The sequence below is a fragment of the Bubalus bubalis genome, chromosome 4 (genome assembly GCF_019923935.1).
Source record: "Bubalus bubalis isolate 160015118507 breed Murrah chromosome 4, NDDB_SH_1, whole genome shotgun sequence".
Classification (NCBI taxonomy): Eukaryota; Metazoa; Chordata; class Mammalia; order Artiodactyla; family Bovidae; genus Bubalus; species Bubalus bubalis.
Window position 1 is genome coordinate 143,394,554 of NC_059160.1, and position 19,024 is coordinate 143,413,577.

At 40.5% G+C, this 19,024-nt stretch overlaps 1 protein-coding gene and 1 pseudogene across 1 annotated transcript in view; both read right to left on the bottom strand.

Annotated features, from left to right (window-relative positions):
* Nucleotides 1-8,685: 8,685 nt before the first annotated feature.
* Nucleotides 8,686-13,103, bottom strand: LOC123333395 (annotated as a pseudogene).
* Nucleotides 13,104-17,579: 4,476 nt separating this feature from the next.
* The window catches only part of DNAJC12 (DnaJ heat shock protein family (Hsp40) member C12), a 46,587-nt gene continuing 45,142 nt past the window's right edge, over nucleotides 17,580-19,024 (bottom strand). The window contains exon 6 of the mRNA XM_006071525.3: nucleotides 17,580-18,106. Coding sequence (XP_006071587.1) covers nucleotides 18,012-18,106 — 95 coding nt within the window. The 3' untranslated portion in view covers nucleotides 17,580-18,011. The remainder of the gene's footprint in view (nucleotides 18,107-19,024) is intronic.

Sequence of the window (19,024 nt, forward strand, 5' to 3'; positions counted from 1 at the left end):
CTACTTTTGCATTCCAGACCCCTATGATTAAAAGGACATCTTTTTTGGTTGTTAGTTCTAGAAGGTCTTGTAGGTCTTCATAGAACCATTCAGCTTCAGCTTCTTTGGCATTAGTGGGTTCGGGCACAGACTTGGATTACTGTGATATTGAATTGTTTGCCTTGGAAACAAACAGAGATCATTCTGTCATTTTTGAGATTGCATCCAAGTACTGCAATTCAGACTCTTTTGTTGACTATGAGGGCTACTCCATTTCTTCTAAGGGATTCTTGCCCACAGTAGAAGATATAAAGGTCATCTGAATTAAATTCACCCATTCCAGTCCATTTTAGTTCACTGATTCCTAAAATGTCTATGTTCACTCTTGCTGTCTCCTGTTTGACCACTCCTAATTTACCTTGATTCATGGATCTAACATTCCAAGTTCCTATGCAATATTGCTCTTTACAGCATCGGACTTTACTTCCATCACCAGTCATATCCACAACTGAGTGTTGTTTTCACTTTGGCTTCATCTCTTCATTCTTTCTGGAGTTATTTCTCCACTCTTCTCTAGTAACATATTGGGCACCTACCAACCTGGGGAGTTCATCTTTCAGTGTCATACCTTTTTGCCTTTTTATAGTGTTTATGGGATTCTCAAGGCAACAATACTGAAGTGGTTTGCCATTCCCTTCTCCAGTGGACCACGTCTTGTCAGAACTCTCCACCATGACCCAGCCATCATGGGTGGCCCGACACGGATGGCTCATAGTTAGACAAGGCTGTGGTCCATGTAATCAGTTTGATTAGTTTTCTGGGATTGTGGTATTCATTGTGTCTGCCCTCTGATAGATAAGGATAAAAGGCTTATGGAAGCTTCCTGATGGGAGAGACTACAGCAATTTAATATAGTATTAAGAAAAAATTCAACCAAGTAAATTTTAAAGACCTAATTGACTTTATTGAACAATTCATGAATTGGGCAGCAATCCATCTAGCAAAGAGAAAGGAGCTCTGAGAAGCTATATAAGATGAAAAGTTTTTATAGGCAAAAGGGGGAAGAGATAAGGAAGGACTGGGTTACCTCATATTCCTTTGGAGGATGGAAAAGCCTCCTGTGGCAGAAGGCCTCACTGGTGCTGACCAGAAAATTCCAAACTGAGCAGTTAAAACTACATTCCTGGAAGAGACTGAAACTGCAACTAGGTTAGGTTCTAAGTTTCAGTTTGGTGATGTGGGCTTAGTATTCGTGACTTCATTAGAGGCCTGTTGCTTCTTTTGTAACAATAGTATATTTTATATTTTTCATTACAATTATTTCATAAAGTTTTTCTCTCCTTTGTCTTCATAATCGTGATTTTTAATGTCTCTGTAATAAACTAAACAGTAGCTGCATCAAATTTAATGAAGCAATGATACACTGTGGCTGCTTCCTTTTTTGATTTTTGCTAAACAGCAATGTTAAATAATGTAATGTACATCCCTGAGATAGAAGTTTTTTCCATATTTTATTTTATCTCTTTAGGATCTACATCTCCAGGAATGAGAATATTGAAGCTAAGGATATGAACATTTTTGTGGCTCCAAATACATATTCCTAAATTAATTGCTAAAGAGTTGTGCCAATGCCTACTGCTACCAGTAATGCATAAGAAAGCTGTGATCATAAAATACTTATCTACATTGAATATTATCACTTGCAACTTTTTTTTTTGCTAATTTAACAGGTGGCATGCTCCTCGTTTTTATTAATTTGCTTTTCTTTGATTACTATTACAGTTTCTGTATTTTACTGTATCTTTGTTTATTAGTTGTACTTGCTGCTCAGTTTCTGACTTTATACTGAATCAGCGACCAGTCCCTAAAACTGCTGCTGAAATTGACTCTTGGAGGAATCCGCACTGAAAACAATTGAGCGTCATGGTGATAAGACAGTAATTTCAAAGGAAAGAGGCTAATGAATTTCAAGTTAAGGGTTTATTATGGTCTTAACATCTACTTTTCTGGGTGTTTATTATTTAACTCTATTGGATTACAAGATATAGCCACCTCTCCCCTAGTACCCTTCTTGCCCCTGGTTTCACCACTTAAAAGAACTTTTCCAAAACTAAATTCAGTCTGAATGACTGCAGTAGCCAATCATCTTACTTTCTGTTCTTTATTGGCAATATGATGATCTAGCATCCATCCCCGGAGATACTGGCCTTGAATGACTGATTCTGAGATATATATGGGTCTATTATGGCATCAGTTCAGTTCAATTCAGTCACTCAGTCGTGTCTGACTCTTTGCGACCCCATGAATCGCAGTACACCAGGCCTCCCCATCCATCACCAACTCCCGGAGTTCACCCAAACTCATGTCCATCGAGTCGGTGATGCCATCCAGCCATCTCATCCTCTGTCGTCCCCTTCTCCTCCTGCCCTCAATCCCTCCAGCATCAGGGTCTTTTACAATGAGTCAACTCTTCCCATCAGGTGGCCAAAATATTGGAGTTTCAGCTTCAGCATCAGTCCCTCCAATGAACACCCAGGACTGATCTCCTTTAGAATGGACTGGTTGGATCTCCTTGCAGTCCAAGGGACTCTCAGGAGTCTTCTCCAATACCACAGTTCAAAAGCATCAATTCTTCAGCGCTCAGCTTTCTTCCCAGTCCAACTTTCACATCCATACATGACCACTGGAAAAACCATAGCCTTGACTAGACAAACCTTTGTTGGCAAAGTAATGTCTCTGCTTTTGAATATGCTATCCAGGTTGGTCATAACTTTCCTTTCAAGGAGTAAACGTCTTTTAACTTCATGGCTGCAGTCACCATCTGCAGTGATTTTGGAGCCCAAAAAATAAAGTCTGACACTGTTTCCCCATCTATTTCCCATGAAGTGGTGGGACCGGATGCCATGATCTTCGTTTTCTGAATGGGGAGCTTTAAAGCCAACTTTTTCACTCTCCACTCTCACTTTCATCAAGAGGCTTTTTAGTTCCTCTTCACTTTCTGCCATAAGGGTGATGTCATCTGCATATCTGAGGTTATTGATATTTCTCTCGGCAATCTTGATTCCAGCTTGTGCTTCTTCTAGTCCAGTGTTTCTCATGATGTACTCTGGATATAAGTTAAATAAGCAGGGTGACAATATACAGCCTTGACGTACTCCTTTTCCTATTTGGAACCAGTCTGTTGTTCCATGTCCAGTTCTAACTCTTGCTTCCTGACCTGCATACAAATTTCTCAAGAGGCAGATCAGGTGGTCTGGTATTCCCATCTCTTTCAGAATTTTCCCCAGTTTATTGTGATCCACACAGTCAAAGGCTTTGGCATAGTCAATAAAGCAGAAATCGATGTTTTTCTGGAACTCTCTTGCCTTTTCCATGATCCAGCAGATGTTGGCAATTTGATCTCTGGTTCCTCTGCCTTTTCTAAAACCAGCTTGAACATCAGGAAGTTCACGGTTCACGTATTGCTGAAGCCTGGCTTGGAGAATTTTGACCATTACTTTACTAGCTTGTGAGATGAGTGCAATTGTGGGGCAGTTTGAGCATTCTTTGGCATTGCCTTTCTTTGGGATTGGAATGAAAACTGACCTTTTCCAGTCCTGTGGCCACTGCTGAGTTTTCCAAATTTGCTGGCATATTGAGGGCTGCACTTTCACAGCATCATCTTTCAGGATTTGAAATAGCTCAACTGGAATTCCATCACCTCCACTAGCTTTGTTCGTAGTGATGCTTTTTAAGGCCCACTTGACTTCACATTCCAGGATGTCTGGCTCTAGGTCAGTGATCACATCATCGTGATTATCTGGGTCGTGAAGATCTTTTTTGTACAGTTCTTCTGTGTATTCTTGCCATCTCTCCTTAAAATCTTCTGCTTCTGTTAGGTCCATACCATTTCTGTCCTTTATTGGGCCCATCTTTGCATGAAATGTTCCCTTGGTATCTCTAATTTTCTTGAAGAGATCTCTAGTCTTTCCCATTCTGTTGTTTTCCTCTATTTCTTTGCATTGATCGCTGAGGAAGGCTTTCTTATCTCTCCTTGCTATTCTTTGGAACTCTGCATTCAGATGCTTATATCTTTCCTTTTCTCCTTTGCTTTTCGCTTCTCTTCTTTTCACAGCTATTTGTAAGGCCTCCTCAGACAGCCATTTTGCTTTTTTGCATTTCTTTTCCATGGGGATGGTCTTGATCCCTGTCTCCTGTACAATTAGACCATTCAGGTATGACCTAAATCAAATCCCTTATGATTATACAGTGGAAGTGAGAAATAGATTTAAGGGATTAGATGTGATAGATAGAGTGCCTGATGAACTATGGACAGAGGTTCATGACATTGTACAGGAGACAGGGATCAAGACCATCCCCATGGAAAAGAAATATGCTATCTAGGTTGGTCATAACTTTCCTTCCAAGGAGTAAGCGTCTTTTAATTTCATGGCTGCAGTGATTTTGGAGCCCATAGCCCATATTATTATCATAATCATCAATCATCTTCTTCTCTCTTTCCTTATTTCACGGGTTATTTGAAGAAGTATCTTCCTTGACCCACCAGAATCCAGAGCAGTGAAGGGGTTCTTATTATATCAGAGATTCTCAAAAATTAGAAGAATCACCTATGACAGATTACTAAAATCACGACCCTTGCCCCTCATTGTTGGAGATTCAGATTCAATAGATATGAGGTGACCCCAGGAATCTACACTTTTTTTTAATGATTGAGAAGGAGAGGAGTCTAATGACCAAAAAACACTGGCATAGATCCTTGAGATAGGAAGTAAATTTGTATTGAAAATATTCAATATAGATGCAGAAAAGAGGCTAGCGGTGGGGAGATTGGGGAGTGTAGACCATTAAGAGCTCCCTCTGGGTCCATTCTCCAAAAGTGTCAATGTGGAGGAAACTGCAAATAAGACCAGAATTGGGTGGAGAAGGTAGTCAAAGTACACCCAGAGCAACTTTCAAAATTGCAGGATTGTTTAAGATTTCTTCTAGGTTATATTCATGAAATGTCAGTGGTGGGCAAGGATACCAGCTAACCACACTGTAGAGGTGCAGAAGCAAAGAAACAGCCAAATCTGGTGTCTTTTACAACAGCACTGCTGCTGCTAAGTCGCTTCAGTCGTGTCCGACTCTGTGCGACCCCATAGACGGCAGCCCGCCAGGCACCCCTGTCCCTGGGATTCTCCAGCAAGAACACTGGAGTGGGTTGCCATTTCCTTCTCCAATGCATGAAAGTGAAAAGTGAAAGGGAAGTCGCCCAGTCGTGTCCGACTCTTAGCGACCCCATGGACTGCAGCCCACCAGGCTCCTCCGTCCATGGGATTTTCCAGGCAAGAGTGCTGGAGAGGGGTGCCATCGCCTTCTCCGCAGCACAGCAACTAGCAAATACGTTTGGGGCGAGGGGCGCGGGGACCTGTCTCCTACTCCTGGCCCAAGGCTGCCATCTTGTGGCCATCCAAGGAATGGCGATGCAAGCTTATAGATTTTAAGAACTTTTGTGTCCCCTGAAGGAAGTGTTTACATTTTCTTCTCACATCTTCTATAAAATTTTAGCTTGGATAAAACCTACTTTGACTAATTCTGAAAGTATAAAAACACCTACTCAGATAAGCATAGAAATTTAGAAAAGATTTTAGAAATCACCTTATGAAGAAATAGCCTTGCTTTTTGTAAAGCTAGTTCACCAAAATGCCAACACCTTGATGTGTCTATCACTCTGCAAAAATCGCTAAAGACCACATTATACATTTTTCACACAGTAACTGTGCATCGTGAAATTCCTCTTTATCCTGAAATGAAATCACTCCTAAGGAAAGATTTCATCTGATACTCATTGCAGAAACCAACCTCCTGTGTTTGAAGTGCTCTCCCTGGCTCATTTTTCTTTAGGGCTTCAACTATACATGCATATCTACAGTTCTGATGTCTTCCCTTGAGTAAAGGAAAAATCCTTGTTTCCAAACCCTTGTTAAACACCTCCAGTACTGTGTCACTTTCTTGTTTCCTCTCTGAAACTACTTGTAAGGCTTTACTCTCATCATTGAAAAGCACAAAACATCAAGTACACATACACATATATACAAAAATCTACCCTGAGCAAGCACTTTAGTTGTCCTCAGCACAGCTTTGGGCACTGTACCAAATGCACAAATAGTGTCAGAGCTCAGTGAGGTGGAAGCCACCATGGGGAGGGGGACTCTCAGAGACTGATTGCCAAATAGAAAATGGAAGAGCAGTCCCTGGCAGCACTCACAGTAAAGAGTTAAACAGTTACATGCACACAGATTTTTTTTCTTCTAGCTCTCTGAAAGAAAATTTTTACCATAGATTTGTACAGGATTATCATAAATACAGTGTTATTGTAACAGACTACTTTTTGTTGATCCGCTGTGTGTGAGGTCAGGGGCTCAACAAGATCTGGTGGTGAACAAGACAGTCCCTGCTTCAAGGAGCTCACAGTCTTGTGGCAGCAATAGGCAATAACCAAGAACAAGCAAGTGATTGATACACGCTACAGCAGGTGCAGATTGGTTCAGATGCTGTTCAGTGCAGGGCAAGCAAGGGAGGCTTCCTGGTGTAAGCCAACTCCCTCACTTTACTGAGGAGAAAAATCTTCAGTTGGCCAAAAAGTTCATTCAGATTTTTCCATAACATTTTATGAAAACCCAAACAAATTCTTTGGCCAACTCACTAAATCATCTGTATATATATAATGGTTTGCCCAATGTTTCTGAGTTAGTAAATGGCAGCTCCAAGACCAAAAGCCACATCCGTGATTCCCAAGAAAGAACTAACAATGGCCCAGAGAAGCTTGGCTTGTTCAGGAAATTCAACGCTGTCTCATAAGGCTGTGTTGATTGGTAAGGCAGTGTATGCATTTGTCTAGATTTCTAATCCCACCTTCCTTCCCTCCACCTCAACCTCTCCCTCTTGTTTAGATTTTCAGTTCTCTGTCATTCTCCTTATTCAGAAGATCGTTCCCAAGATGAACATATACTGAAGATGTTTAGATTATGTTGTGGTAGAAAAAAGAAGCAAAGACAAAAAAGAAGAATTTAAGTTAAAGATTTACTCTTTTGACTTTTTAGTATGGAATGCATTCGCTTCCTAGAGATGCCAAAACAAAGAACCAGAGAGTGGGTAACTTGAGCCAACAAAAATATTTGTCCCGTGGTCCCAGAGGCCAGAAATCAAGGTGTTATTAGGATCATGCTCCCTCTGATGAGTCATCAGATGAGAATCCTTCCTTGCCTCTGTCTAGTCTGGGGATAGCCATCAATCCTTGGTGTTTCTTGGTTTGCAGTTGTACCACTCTAGTCTCTGCCTCTGCCAGTCACATGGCATTTCCCCTAAGTGTCTCCATCCAAATTCCCCTTTTCCTTTTTTTTCCAAGTTTTACTGAATATAACTGAGGTATAACACTGTGAAAGTTTAAGGTGTACAAAGAGTTGACTGGATACATTTATACACTGCAAAATGATTACCATAATTTTGCATTAGCTTATGGCAGAAAGTGAAGAGGAACTAAAAAGCCTCTTGATGAAAGTGAAAGTGGAGAGTGAAAAAGTTGGCTTAAAGCTCAACATTCAGAAAATGAAGATCATGGCATCCGGTCCATCACTTCATGGGAAATAGATGGGGAAACAGTGGAAACAGTGTCAGACTTTATTTTTCTGGGCTCCAAAATCACTGCAGATGGTGACTGCAGCCATGAAATTAAAAGATGCTTACTCCTTGGAAGGAAAGTTATGACCAACCTAGATAGCATATTCAAAAGCAGAGACATTACTTTGCCAACAAAGGTTCGTCTAGTCAAGGCTATGGTTTTTCCTGTGGTCATGTATGGATGTGAGAGTTGGACTGTGAAGAAGGCTGAATGCTGAAGAATTGATGCTTTTGAACTGTGGTGTTGGAGAAGACTCTTGAGAATCCCTTGGACTGCAAGGAGATCCAACCAGTCCATTCTGAAGGAGATCAGCCCTGGGATTTCTTTGGAAGGAATGATGCTAAAGCTGAAACTCCAGTACTTTGGCCACCTCATGCGAAGAGTTGACTCATTGGAAAAGACTCTGATGCTGGGAGGGATTGGGGGCAGGAGGAGAAGGGGACGACAGAGGATGAGATGGCTGGATGGCATCAGTGACTTGATGGACGTGAGTCTGGGTGAACTCCGGGAGTTGGTGATGGACAGGGAGGCCTGGCGTGCTGCGATTCATGGGATCGCAAAGAGTCAGACACGACTGAGCGACTGAACTGAACTAAACTGGTACCTCCATCAACTCACACAACTGCCAGTTCTACTCTGCAATTCTACGTTAGAGAGTAGATCCAATGTAAGATCTACTCTCATATACTTTCAAGTATATAATATAGTATTATTAACTATAATCACCATACTATACTTGGATCCTCAGAACTGAATTCATCTTTTTTTAATATTAATTTTTATTTATTTATTTGGCTGCACCAGGTCTTAGTCGAGGTACACGCAGGACCTTCGATCTTTGTTGTGGCATGTGGGACCTTTTAGCTGCAGCATATGGGATCTAGTTTTCTGACTAGGGATTGAACCCAGGCCTTCAGCATAGGGAGTGCAGAGTCTTAGACAGAGGACCACCATGGAAGCCACTAAACCACCGGGGAAGCAAAACGTTTTTTAAATTTTGACTTAAAGTTAATTAAAATGAAATAATATTTCATTGAAATGCAATTCATCAGTCACACTAGCTATATTTCAAGTGCATAACAGCCATGTGTGGCTAGTAATCAAAATTTATGAATCACATAAAATCCAGATGTCTAGATTTTTAAACAAAAATGAAACAATTATCCTAGCCTAGGCTTAGCCTCTTCCACGGCAACATTGGCTGAATCTGAATATGCTGAATATCCCCAGCACTCCCAATTGGAGTCCTGCCATGGACCTGGAGTATCACTGGCCACTTACCATTGCACTTGTGCTGTTGATTCTCTTATAATTGGCCTGCTTCATTCATTTATGTCACTTGCTTGACTTTTAGAGTCTGTCACCCTTGTCCCAGGTAATCTGCTTCATCTAGATGCTCTATGGCTACAAAAAATAATAATAATTACATAACAATAATTATTCTAGAGCATCACTGTCCAATAGAACATTCTGAGATGAAGGAAATGTTCTATAATCTGCAGTGTCCAATACTGTAATACTGTAACCACTGGCCACATGTGGCTCTTGTGCACTTGAAATATGGCTAGTGTGACTGAAGAATTGCATTTCTAATGTTATTTCATTTTAATTAATTTCATTTTAATGGCCAGTGACTACTGTATTAGAGATGCAGTTCTAGGGCAGAGCTTCTTGAGATTTAACTTGCATAGAAATACCCTAGAGAGGGAGGGGGCATCTGGGAGCAAGAAACCTCTGGTGGCCCAGTGGTTAGGACTCTGAGCTCCCACTGCTGAGGGCATGGGTTCAATTTCTGGTCAGGGAATGAAGATCCCACAAGTTGCTTGGTGTGGCCAAAAAAAAAAAAAATACCTGGAGATCTTGTTAAAACACAGATTATAATTTAGCAGCTCCAGAGTGAAGCCCAAGATTCTGACTATCTATCTAATAAGTTCATAGATGATGCTAATGATTCTGGGGTTTGGTCCACACTTTGGGAAGGAAGATTTTAGAACGGTGCTCCTCAAACTTTAGCATGCACCTGGAGATTCCAGAAAGATTCCAAAACATATTCCTAGGCCCTGCCCCTCATAGTTTCTGACTGAGTAGGTTTGGGGTGAAGTCCAATAGTTTGCATTTGTAACAAGCAACTGGGTGATGCTGGACTACCAAAGGAATGGGATGGTGTTGGCAAAATATCTTTTTAGTCACTTTCTGATTTTCTTCCCCAGTCATTACTATTAATAGTTAATATCTGTGTTTGATATTTATTATCCCATTTTACTGATGAGGAAACTGAGGCATAGGGAGGGTAATGAACTTACCTTACCTAAGCTTACTGTGAAGGTAACTGCTCTCTCCAGAACAACCTTCTTAACCACACATTTCTCACCATGGATGATGCCACCATGGATGTTGCCACGTGTACTGTCCCTGCCTTGATGTAAAGACTTCATAATTCCTTGAATTTAAACTAGAAGACAAGCATCAAAAGCAGAACAGTCTACTTTGGATTCCCCATTTTCCTGCTTTCCTACCCATCTCATTTTAAGAAAGGAAATGGGTTCAGAGAAGTAAAGGACTTGCCTGAGGCCACACAGCTCATCACTTCCCTTTAAGTATGATCTGATAACTAACCTTCATGCAGGCTTTTTTTCTTTCCTTTCCTTCTGTTTTTTCTGCAAAAAGCTTTACAGTTTCCATATGGTCCAAGGCTTGGGAGAGAGCTCCAGAGTGCTTAAAAAGCTACTTAGTGGCTGCAGAGAAGGGCTTCAGGCAGAAGCGCTGTCACCAGAGGGTCTCCTCAAAGGCTGCTGGGCTTCGGAGGCTACTAGTCATGCTGGAGGTGAGCCTGTGGAAGAGATACTCGCCCTGCCCCGCCTGGGAACCAGCCAGCCTGTGAAGGTTGGTCAGGTAGCTGCCCATTTTCTTGATGAGTTTCACCTTCTTGTCTAGGAAGCCGGTCGCCAGGAAGTCACAGAGGTGGGAGTCTGCGCGGACAATCAGAATGGCGGCTTCCACACAGTCCTGGGTTTTACCCAACTCCTGCAAGTGGCTACTGCCGCTGGTTTTGCATTTTCAAGAGAGGTTCACGCTCGTGCTTCTCCTCAGCCAATTTCCATAAAATAGTGTTCCAAGTTCTCCAGAGCCATATCCTTCATGGTGGAAACACAAGCCCAGAGAGAGACAGGTGTAGGAGGCCCGCAGATCCCTGTTGACCAGGCGGCTGAAGATAACTCCATCTCAGTGGGATAATTCTGAGGTATCTGGGAGCTCACGGTTGATCGGTAATAAAGAGTTAAGCTAAAAAAAAAAAAAATGGTGTTAGCATGTCCTGGCGGCTGAGGATAGCCAAATAACTGATTCCAAAGCTTGCGACTGGAAAATAGGTTGGAGGGGGTCGAGGCTTGAAGGAGTGTCCCTTGATCTGTTCTGTCCAAACACTGTTGAAGCAAGAGCCATAGACCTCGGAACCCACGGCTCCCCCTGCCGGTCCCTCACCCACTCCTCTCCAGCTGGCAGAGGAAAGGCATTGGGGATGAGGCCAAGGTGAAAGAGGAGAAGGACGGTCTTGGGAGAGCCAGTTCTGTGCTCCCAGTCAGGCGAGGGCAAGTCTCAGCAGCTGAGGAATTGTTTAAAACGAGCCTAGAGAGAACAAGCCTCCGGAAAAGGCCCCCAGGAGGCCCTTCTTCCCGCCAGCAGGTACTCAACGCGCGGCAGCGGCAGCAGGGGGCGCTCCAAGCAGCCGCCTCGGCTGGAGGTGAAAACCAGAGAGAACCCTGGCGAAGGCAACTGCCTTCGACGGTGACTGCCTCTCACAGACCTGTTGGGAGCCCAAATGAGGTGCTTCTGGGGCCAGGGGAACCCCAAAAAATGGCCAGTGACACGGAAGGGAGAACTCTAATCTCCTGTATGCAGGTAGAGCCATCAAGATGTTAATCATTTCATCTGTAACCTATTTAAGCTATGTGGTCCTCAACACGTGGCACTTGAGTATTACCTGGAGCTGTGAAAACCCAGCGCCCTTGGGATAGACATAGAGGCCAGTTAAGTCAGAGCCTCTAGGTTTGAGACCCAGACATCGAGGGGTGCATATTCCCAAGGCAGATTGCAAGACTGACAAAAATGATTTCACACACACACAAAAATAATTAAATTTAAAAATCTGTTTTCCATTCTATTGTAGTTTTTAGGATATAAAAAAAGTTACAAATTCCTCCAGAAAATGGAATTCGTTGTGAGATTTAAACACGATACATGAGAAAATGCCTTGGAAATTGGTAAAGATAAGAGTTATTATTGTTGTTGTTATTATTTTACCTGTTTTAGAACCTCCCCTGATAGTCTAGTGGCTGGAAAGTATTTAAATACTTTAATATACTCTGAAAACAAGTCACCATTGTCTTCAGAGATGGGATGATATCAAGAATGGCATTGAACTCAAATGAATGTAAAAAAAAATAATTGAGGTGTTCGAGGCTGTGCATATAGATAGATATATTAATACATACTTAATTGTAATCTCTCCTTTTCTATCTCTGCCCTTTTACTTAAATGAACAGCCAGAAAAGAAGAGTTATTAGAAAAAATGATGGAGAAGGAACATTCTCCTCTGCCTTTCCTGTCCTCACTAATCTTTGACTTCCTCTTCTGGACTACACACTCCATATGTTTCCACACTCTCCTGGCCCCCACCAGCGCCGTGGACAGGCCAACTCTGAACCTGGTCCTGAGCCAAGAGTCTATGTTCTATAAAGGGGAGATTCTTAATTCCAGCCTCAGGGAGAAAAAACTGGATCAGAGAATTCAAGTCATTTGCCCTAAATCTTACGATAGGTTAGAACCAGAGAAAGATCTAATTCTCCTTCAACCTAACCTAGATTCCACTGTGAAAACATTTACTCTTGGCTGCTAATTAATACAAAAGTCATCAAAGCAGAAACATTGGAAGACATGAGAGCCGAGGTGGGAGGAGAAAGGATGAGAATGACCTGCCTGATACAAAATGTTCTCCACCATGAGGGTAAGACGACAGAGGGAGCTGAGAATAATACTAAACACACAGCCACACTGATGCGTATCACAAAACCTCAAATTGAAGGGAATTGAAGCCTTTCTTGTGAGACATTTCATCATTTTCTCAGTAATTGCATCAGTTTTATAATTTCTTCCATCACTGAGTCCCCAGTAGCCCTGGCATCTCCTCGTCTGTGATATGGAGGTGGTAGGTAATGGTGTTTGCCTTCAGGAAATTAAAGACCCCTCTCAATAACTGCATTAGTCATCCACACTTGCTGCTATGATTGATCTTGTAACCACAATCAGATCTGGGCACGGAAAGGATATGAAAATTCATAAGCGGGAAAGCAACCTTATCTTCCCCTGATCCGGCTCTCTCTTTACGAGAAATATCTGCAAAGTTTTTTTTCGGGTTTCTAATTTGCTCATCAAAGGGCATGTTTTTGACAGGCTGGTATATATCCATGGGCGACTAGGAACTATTGGGGATCATAGGAAATTGTGAATTCTGCCCAAGTTTTCGAGATTTGCTCTGTTGAGTTGCCCTTTACTTAAAAGAGCAAAAATGTTTTAGAATTGTATTTCAACATTTCAGGACACCCAGAAGCCATAACACTGAAAAGAATATCCTGAGCTCATCCTGTCTCTGTGGAAGATACTAGAAGAAAAGTACACTCTGATTTTATTTTTGCTTTATATCTTGGGCAATCCCTGGTATGGCAGGGGGTCAGAGACAGCTGGTAAATTGTTCTATAAGCTTCAAACTGAGGTACTCAACAAAATCTATCCTAGAGTGGAAAAGACTAAACACAAGAATCCCAATGAACATGAACTATTTTCTGGGTTTTACAATTCAGTGGCCCTAAGATCTGCAACTTACCAAATTATATCTGTTGTTTGCTGAACTATATGGTAATCTAATTATGTGTGTGTGAAAATCACTAAGTAATGTCTTTGCAACCCCATAGACTGTAGCCTACCAGGCTTCTCTGTCCATGGAATTCTCCAGGCCAGAATACTGGAGTGGGTAGCTGTTCCTTCCATTCTCCAGGGGACCTTCCCAGACCAGGGTCTCCCACATTGCTGGTGGATTTTTTACCATCTGAGCCACCAGGGAAACCCAATCTAATTCTAAATGTACATATACACTCTTTGATCCATTCCAATAAGAAGTATTTATCTTACAGTATATTTCACATACAAGAAACTGTATGTAAAGCTATTCACTACATTGCTCTTTGTGTTTCAAGGGAAAACTGAAATAACCTGGAAAGGCTCAAGTAGAGTAAATTAAATAAATTATGGTTCACACAATGAAAATCATGTAGCAGATTAAGAAAAAAAAAAGGGTAGAATTTACATACTAAACATGGAAAAATCTCCAAGACATAGAAACTGAATAAATGAAAGGTATGACACAGGATGGAGAAGGCAATGGCACCCCACTCCAGTACTCTTGCCTGGAAAATCCCATGGACGGAGGACCCTGGTGGGCTGCAGTCAATGGGGTCGCTAGGAGTCGGACACGACTGAGCGACTTCACTTTTTTTCACTTTTCACTTTCATGCATTGGAGAAGGAAATGGCAACCCACTCCAGTGTTCTTGCCTGGAGAATCCCAGGGACTGGGAAGCCTGGTGGGCTGCCGTCTATGGGGTCGCACAGAGTGGGACACGACTGAAGCGACTTAGCAACAGCAGCAGCAGCATGCCACAGGATAGTGTTCCCATTTGAGTAGAGAAAAGAACAGAAACACATGTATGTGTGTAATACACAGGATATCTGGAAGGATATACAAGAAACAGTGCTTCTGAGATGGAGAATAGGAGGAAAGGTAACGAGGAGAGAAAGAGGCCACAATTCTGTTAACTGATTATCAAAAGGTTTAATATGTAAGAATAGTAATAGTACACTTAGTGCTTACTATGTGCCAGGCATGTACTAATCACATGACATACCTAAACTAATACAGCATGCCCCTTTTAAACTACGAGATAGTCCAATATCTGTCTTACTTCACTAAATTATCAACTGTGCTCAGTGTGCTAAGTTGTTTCAGTCATGTCTGACTCTGCAAACTCATGGACGGTAGCCTTCCAGGTTCCTCTGTCCATGGGATTCTCTAGGCAAGAATACTGGAGTCGGTTGCCATTTCCTTTTCCAGGGGATTTTCCTGACCCAAGGATCAAACCCATGTCTCTTACATCTCCTGTTGGCAGGTGGGTTCTTTATCACTAGCACCACCTTAAGTATTTTTATATCCTACACAAAGTGAAAGTTGCTCAGTTGTATCTGACTCTTTGTGACTCCTCTCCAGGCCAGAATACTGGAATGAGTAGCCTATCCCTTCTCCAGCAGATCTTCCCAACCCAGGAATCAAACCAAGGTCTCCTGCATTGCAGGTGGATTCTTTACCAACCGAGCTATCAGGGAAGCCCCAATTGCTAGTACATATCACATAATAATTTTCTCAAGAAATATGTGCCTCATTCATTCACTGATTCAATATCAAATATAAGAGAAACTAATTATCTTTACCATTTAGAGATGACTTAAGAGCTTAATCACTTTTATGTAAAATTATCTTTTCATAATCATTTTGCTATGCCATGAATTCAAGCCATAATCCAGTAATAAGTGGCTTTGAAAATGTGCTGTTACACATACATACAATTGTGATTGTGCTGGACACACTGGGGAATTCAAACAAATTACTGAGGAAAGTTGTCCAGTTTTCTTCTTCCTTTTTATTCAAAGAGAAACACTCTTTCTTTTGATTGTATTATCAAAGTATAGTCACCTCCCTTTTTAAGTCTTGAGTTCAGGAGAATTCTTAACTGTTTTAATGTGAAAGATCTCCTACTAAGTTAGATGGAATCAAGTAAATAAAGTGCTTAGCACAAGGCTGACCTATCCGAAATCCCTATTCAAGTGGCACTCTTTCTTTAGAGGCTATTTCTTATTTAGAGGCTTCAAACATCATGGGAGAGGAAAGTAAACAAGAGCTAATGCTCAGTCTTATCAACAGTTGGGAAATATGTCTGTGACAAAAGCAGAGCAGTGTGAGTGAGTGAGAATGTGTGAGTGAGTGAGAATGAGTAAGTGAGAATGTTTTTCCCCTCCACAAGTCATTAAAAGCTATCAGTGCTGTAAATCAAACAGTCTAGGCGAGAAAGAGGAAAAAATTAAAACCCTGATTCTTTAGATTCAAAAATTCAGTTATTCAATCTGGTATTTATTCGAGTGCCTATTTGGGCCAGGCAGGCATTATGACAGGCAACTATAGTCCAAAAACTCATTTTATTAATTAAACATGCATCCTCTTTTGAATTTACTTTCTGTTTTTGAAATAAACTTTGTAGATATGTTAACAATGCCAAAATACATTTTACTGAAGTGGTAAAATGTTGATAGAAATAATTATTTAAATGGATGGCCCTGATTTTTGGATTTGACAAAACAACAAAACTTCAAATAATATTAAGGGAACCAATACAGGGTTGTATTTGTTTAAAAAAAAAAAAAGTTTTCATCTATGTTAGGTACTGAATTATGTTCCCTTAAAATTCATTTATTGAAGTCCCAACTCCCAGTAGCTCAGAATGTAACCTTATTTGGAGATGAGCTCTTTAAAGGGATGAAGTTAAAGGATGCTTTTAGGCCTCCTTTTGAATATGGAGTCCTAATCGAATATGACTAATGCTCATAAGAAGAAAGGCCTTTGTGAGGATAAAGCAGCCATCTGCTAGGCAAGGGAGAAGCCTCAAAAGAAACCAAATATGCATACACCTTGACCTTGGACTTCTAACCTCCAGAACCCTGAGAATTATTGTTTAAGCCACCCAGTCTGTCATATTTTGTTATGGCATCCCAACAAACCAATACAATCTACTATGACATTATTTCATAAAAGGAAAGCACATTTTAAATCACAAAGGTAGGAAGGACATAATTTCTAAATTATTTTGCTTTAAAAAAAATCTTCCTAAATTTTTATTTTTTTAACTTTGCTATAGAACAGTGAAAATTCTATTTTGAACAAAGAACTGCTCTAAAATCATTTTTCTTCTTAATTTTTTCACTTTTTTCCACAATAAAAAGTAACCATCAACTACACTCATGATAAACCTAGTAATTCCAACCTAAAAAGAACATATTACCTCATAGGTCCATTTTCATAGTTAGAATATAGTTTATAAATGTATCACCTGCTATATAATAAAAGAAATCTTGTAAAAACATTTTCTCAAATGAATAATGTTTTAAATTTATAATTATTAAACTTGAAATAGAAATACTTTTTTAAATTATTTTCAGAATACAACTGAATTATAAATTCATTATGGGGACTTGCCTGGTGGTTCAGTGATTAACAATGAGCCTTATCCCTGGTAGCTCAGACAGTAAAGCATCTGCCCGCAATGCAGGAGACCCGGGTTCTGATTCCTGGGTTGGGAAGATCCCCTGGAGAAGAAAATGGCAATCCACTCCAGCACTCGTGCCTGGAAATTCCCATGGACGGAGGATCCTGATAGGCTACAGTCCATGGGGTCGCAAAGAGTAGGACAGACTGAGCGACTTCACTTTCACTTTCACTTTACAATGCAGGGGAGGCCAGTTTGATTCCTGGTCAGGGAACTAAGATCTCACATGCCTCAGAGCACTAAGCCCAAGCACCACAACTAGAGAGCCCGTCTGCAGCAACTAGAGAATCTGAGTGCTGCAACAAAAGATCTCTCATGATGCAACTAAGGCCCAATGTGTGTGCGTGATCAGTCACTTCAATCATGTCCAACTCCGAAACCCCATGGACTGTAGCCTGCCAGGTTCCACTGCTCATGGAATTCTCCAACCAAGAATACTGGAGTGAGTTGCCGTTCCCTTCTCCAAGGGATAAGGCCTGATCCAGCCAAATAAATTTTTTAAATAAAAAATTCATTGTGAACTTTGGAAAGATTATTTATTTCATTCAATTTACACAAGTAATTTCACATTTCATTTTAAGTTCAGAGTCACAAAACATTTCTTGTATATCCAGCACTAATAAAGATCATGGTACGTCAATGAAATATTTAACAACAGGGATTGATTTTTAATAGATCTCTATAAATAACATTAACAGGAAAATACACATAATACAATCTACTCTGGATCTAAGGGCCTTAATTTACTTCAATATTGAAAGAAACTAGTCTGAAAATTTTCTCATTTAAAAACACATTGAGAGAATGGGTTCAAGGATGGAGGAATGATTTGGTACTCAGCAATTCACAAATATGACATTTTTAAGATCTGAAGAAAGACTGCAAGTTGGCAGCACAAGAAATGATCTCTCTTTCTCTCTCTCTCTCTCTCCTCTATGGAACACGGATATTTCATATTTCATAGTTTCTGAATTTCCTCAGGAGTTCTGAAGGAGCACCCCCAGACCAGCGGAAACGAAGGTGCCAACAGTTCACATCTGCAAAACCTGTAGAAGAGAGAAGGGGATATTTTAAAATCAAAGGTAGGAAAAGTCAAGCTTATCATAGTAAAACAGCTTGTTCATAAGATATCCTAACAATAAATGAAATGTAAGGGTAAGTCTTTGGTATCAGTTTTTAATATCTTACATAAATGGATAAGCAGACTTTTGAATCCTTATGAACAGGAATTGGTTTATATGGATGAGAGGAGTTCACATGTTTAAATGCTTAAAAATAAAAGGATATTTATAGATGCTTCCAGTGGTAGGAATTTTGACAATTCATCTGCAAAGAAATTGGAAACTACTTTCAAACAGCTGCCAAAAGTAAAAGGTCAATGGAAAGAATCCCTGGAAATACAAATAATTTATTCTACAACTAGAAAAAAGTTATGTTCATTCTCTACTACAGGAAGGGTAAATTGGCAAAATTCTTCTAGCAGGTAATTTGGCAATATTTATCAAACTCATTAAAATGTATAAACCTTTAAACCAATCATTCTACTTGTAGAAATTTATCTTAATGAAATAATCATGATATGCCCAAGAGTTTAACTATAAGGATTTTATTGTGATACCATTTATAAATGTTTCAAAGAAACAATCTAAATCTTTAGTAACAGAAAATTGATTAAAAGGCTTTGATATAGTCATTAACAATTTTTTAATATTTAATCATTATAGAAAAATGTTCATAATATATTGCTAAGTAACTAGTAGTTAGGAAATAATTTTGGAGAAGCCAATGGCACCCCACTCCAGTACTCTTGCCTGGAAAATCCCATGGATGGAGGAGCCTGGTAGGCTGCAGTCCATGGGGTCGCTAAGAGTCGGGCATGACTGAGCAACTTCACTTTCACTTTTCACTTTCATGCATTGGAGAAGGAAATGGCAACCCACTCCCGTATTCTTGCCTGGAGAATC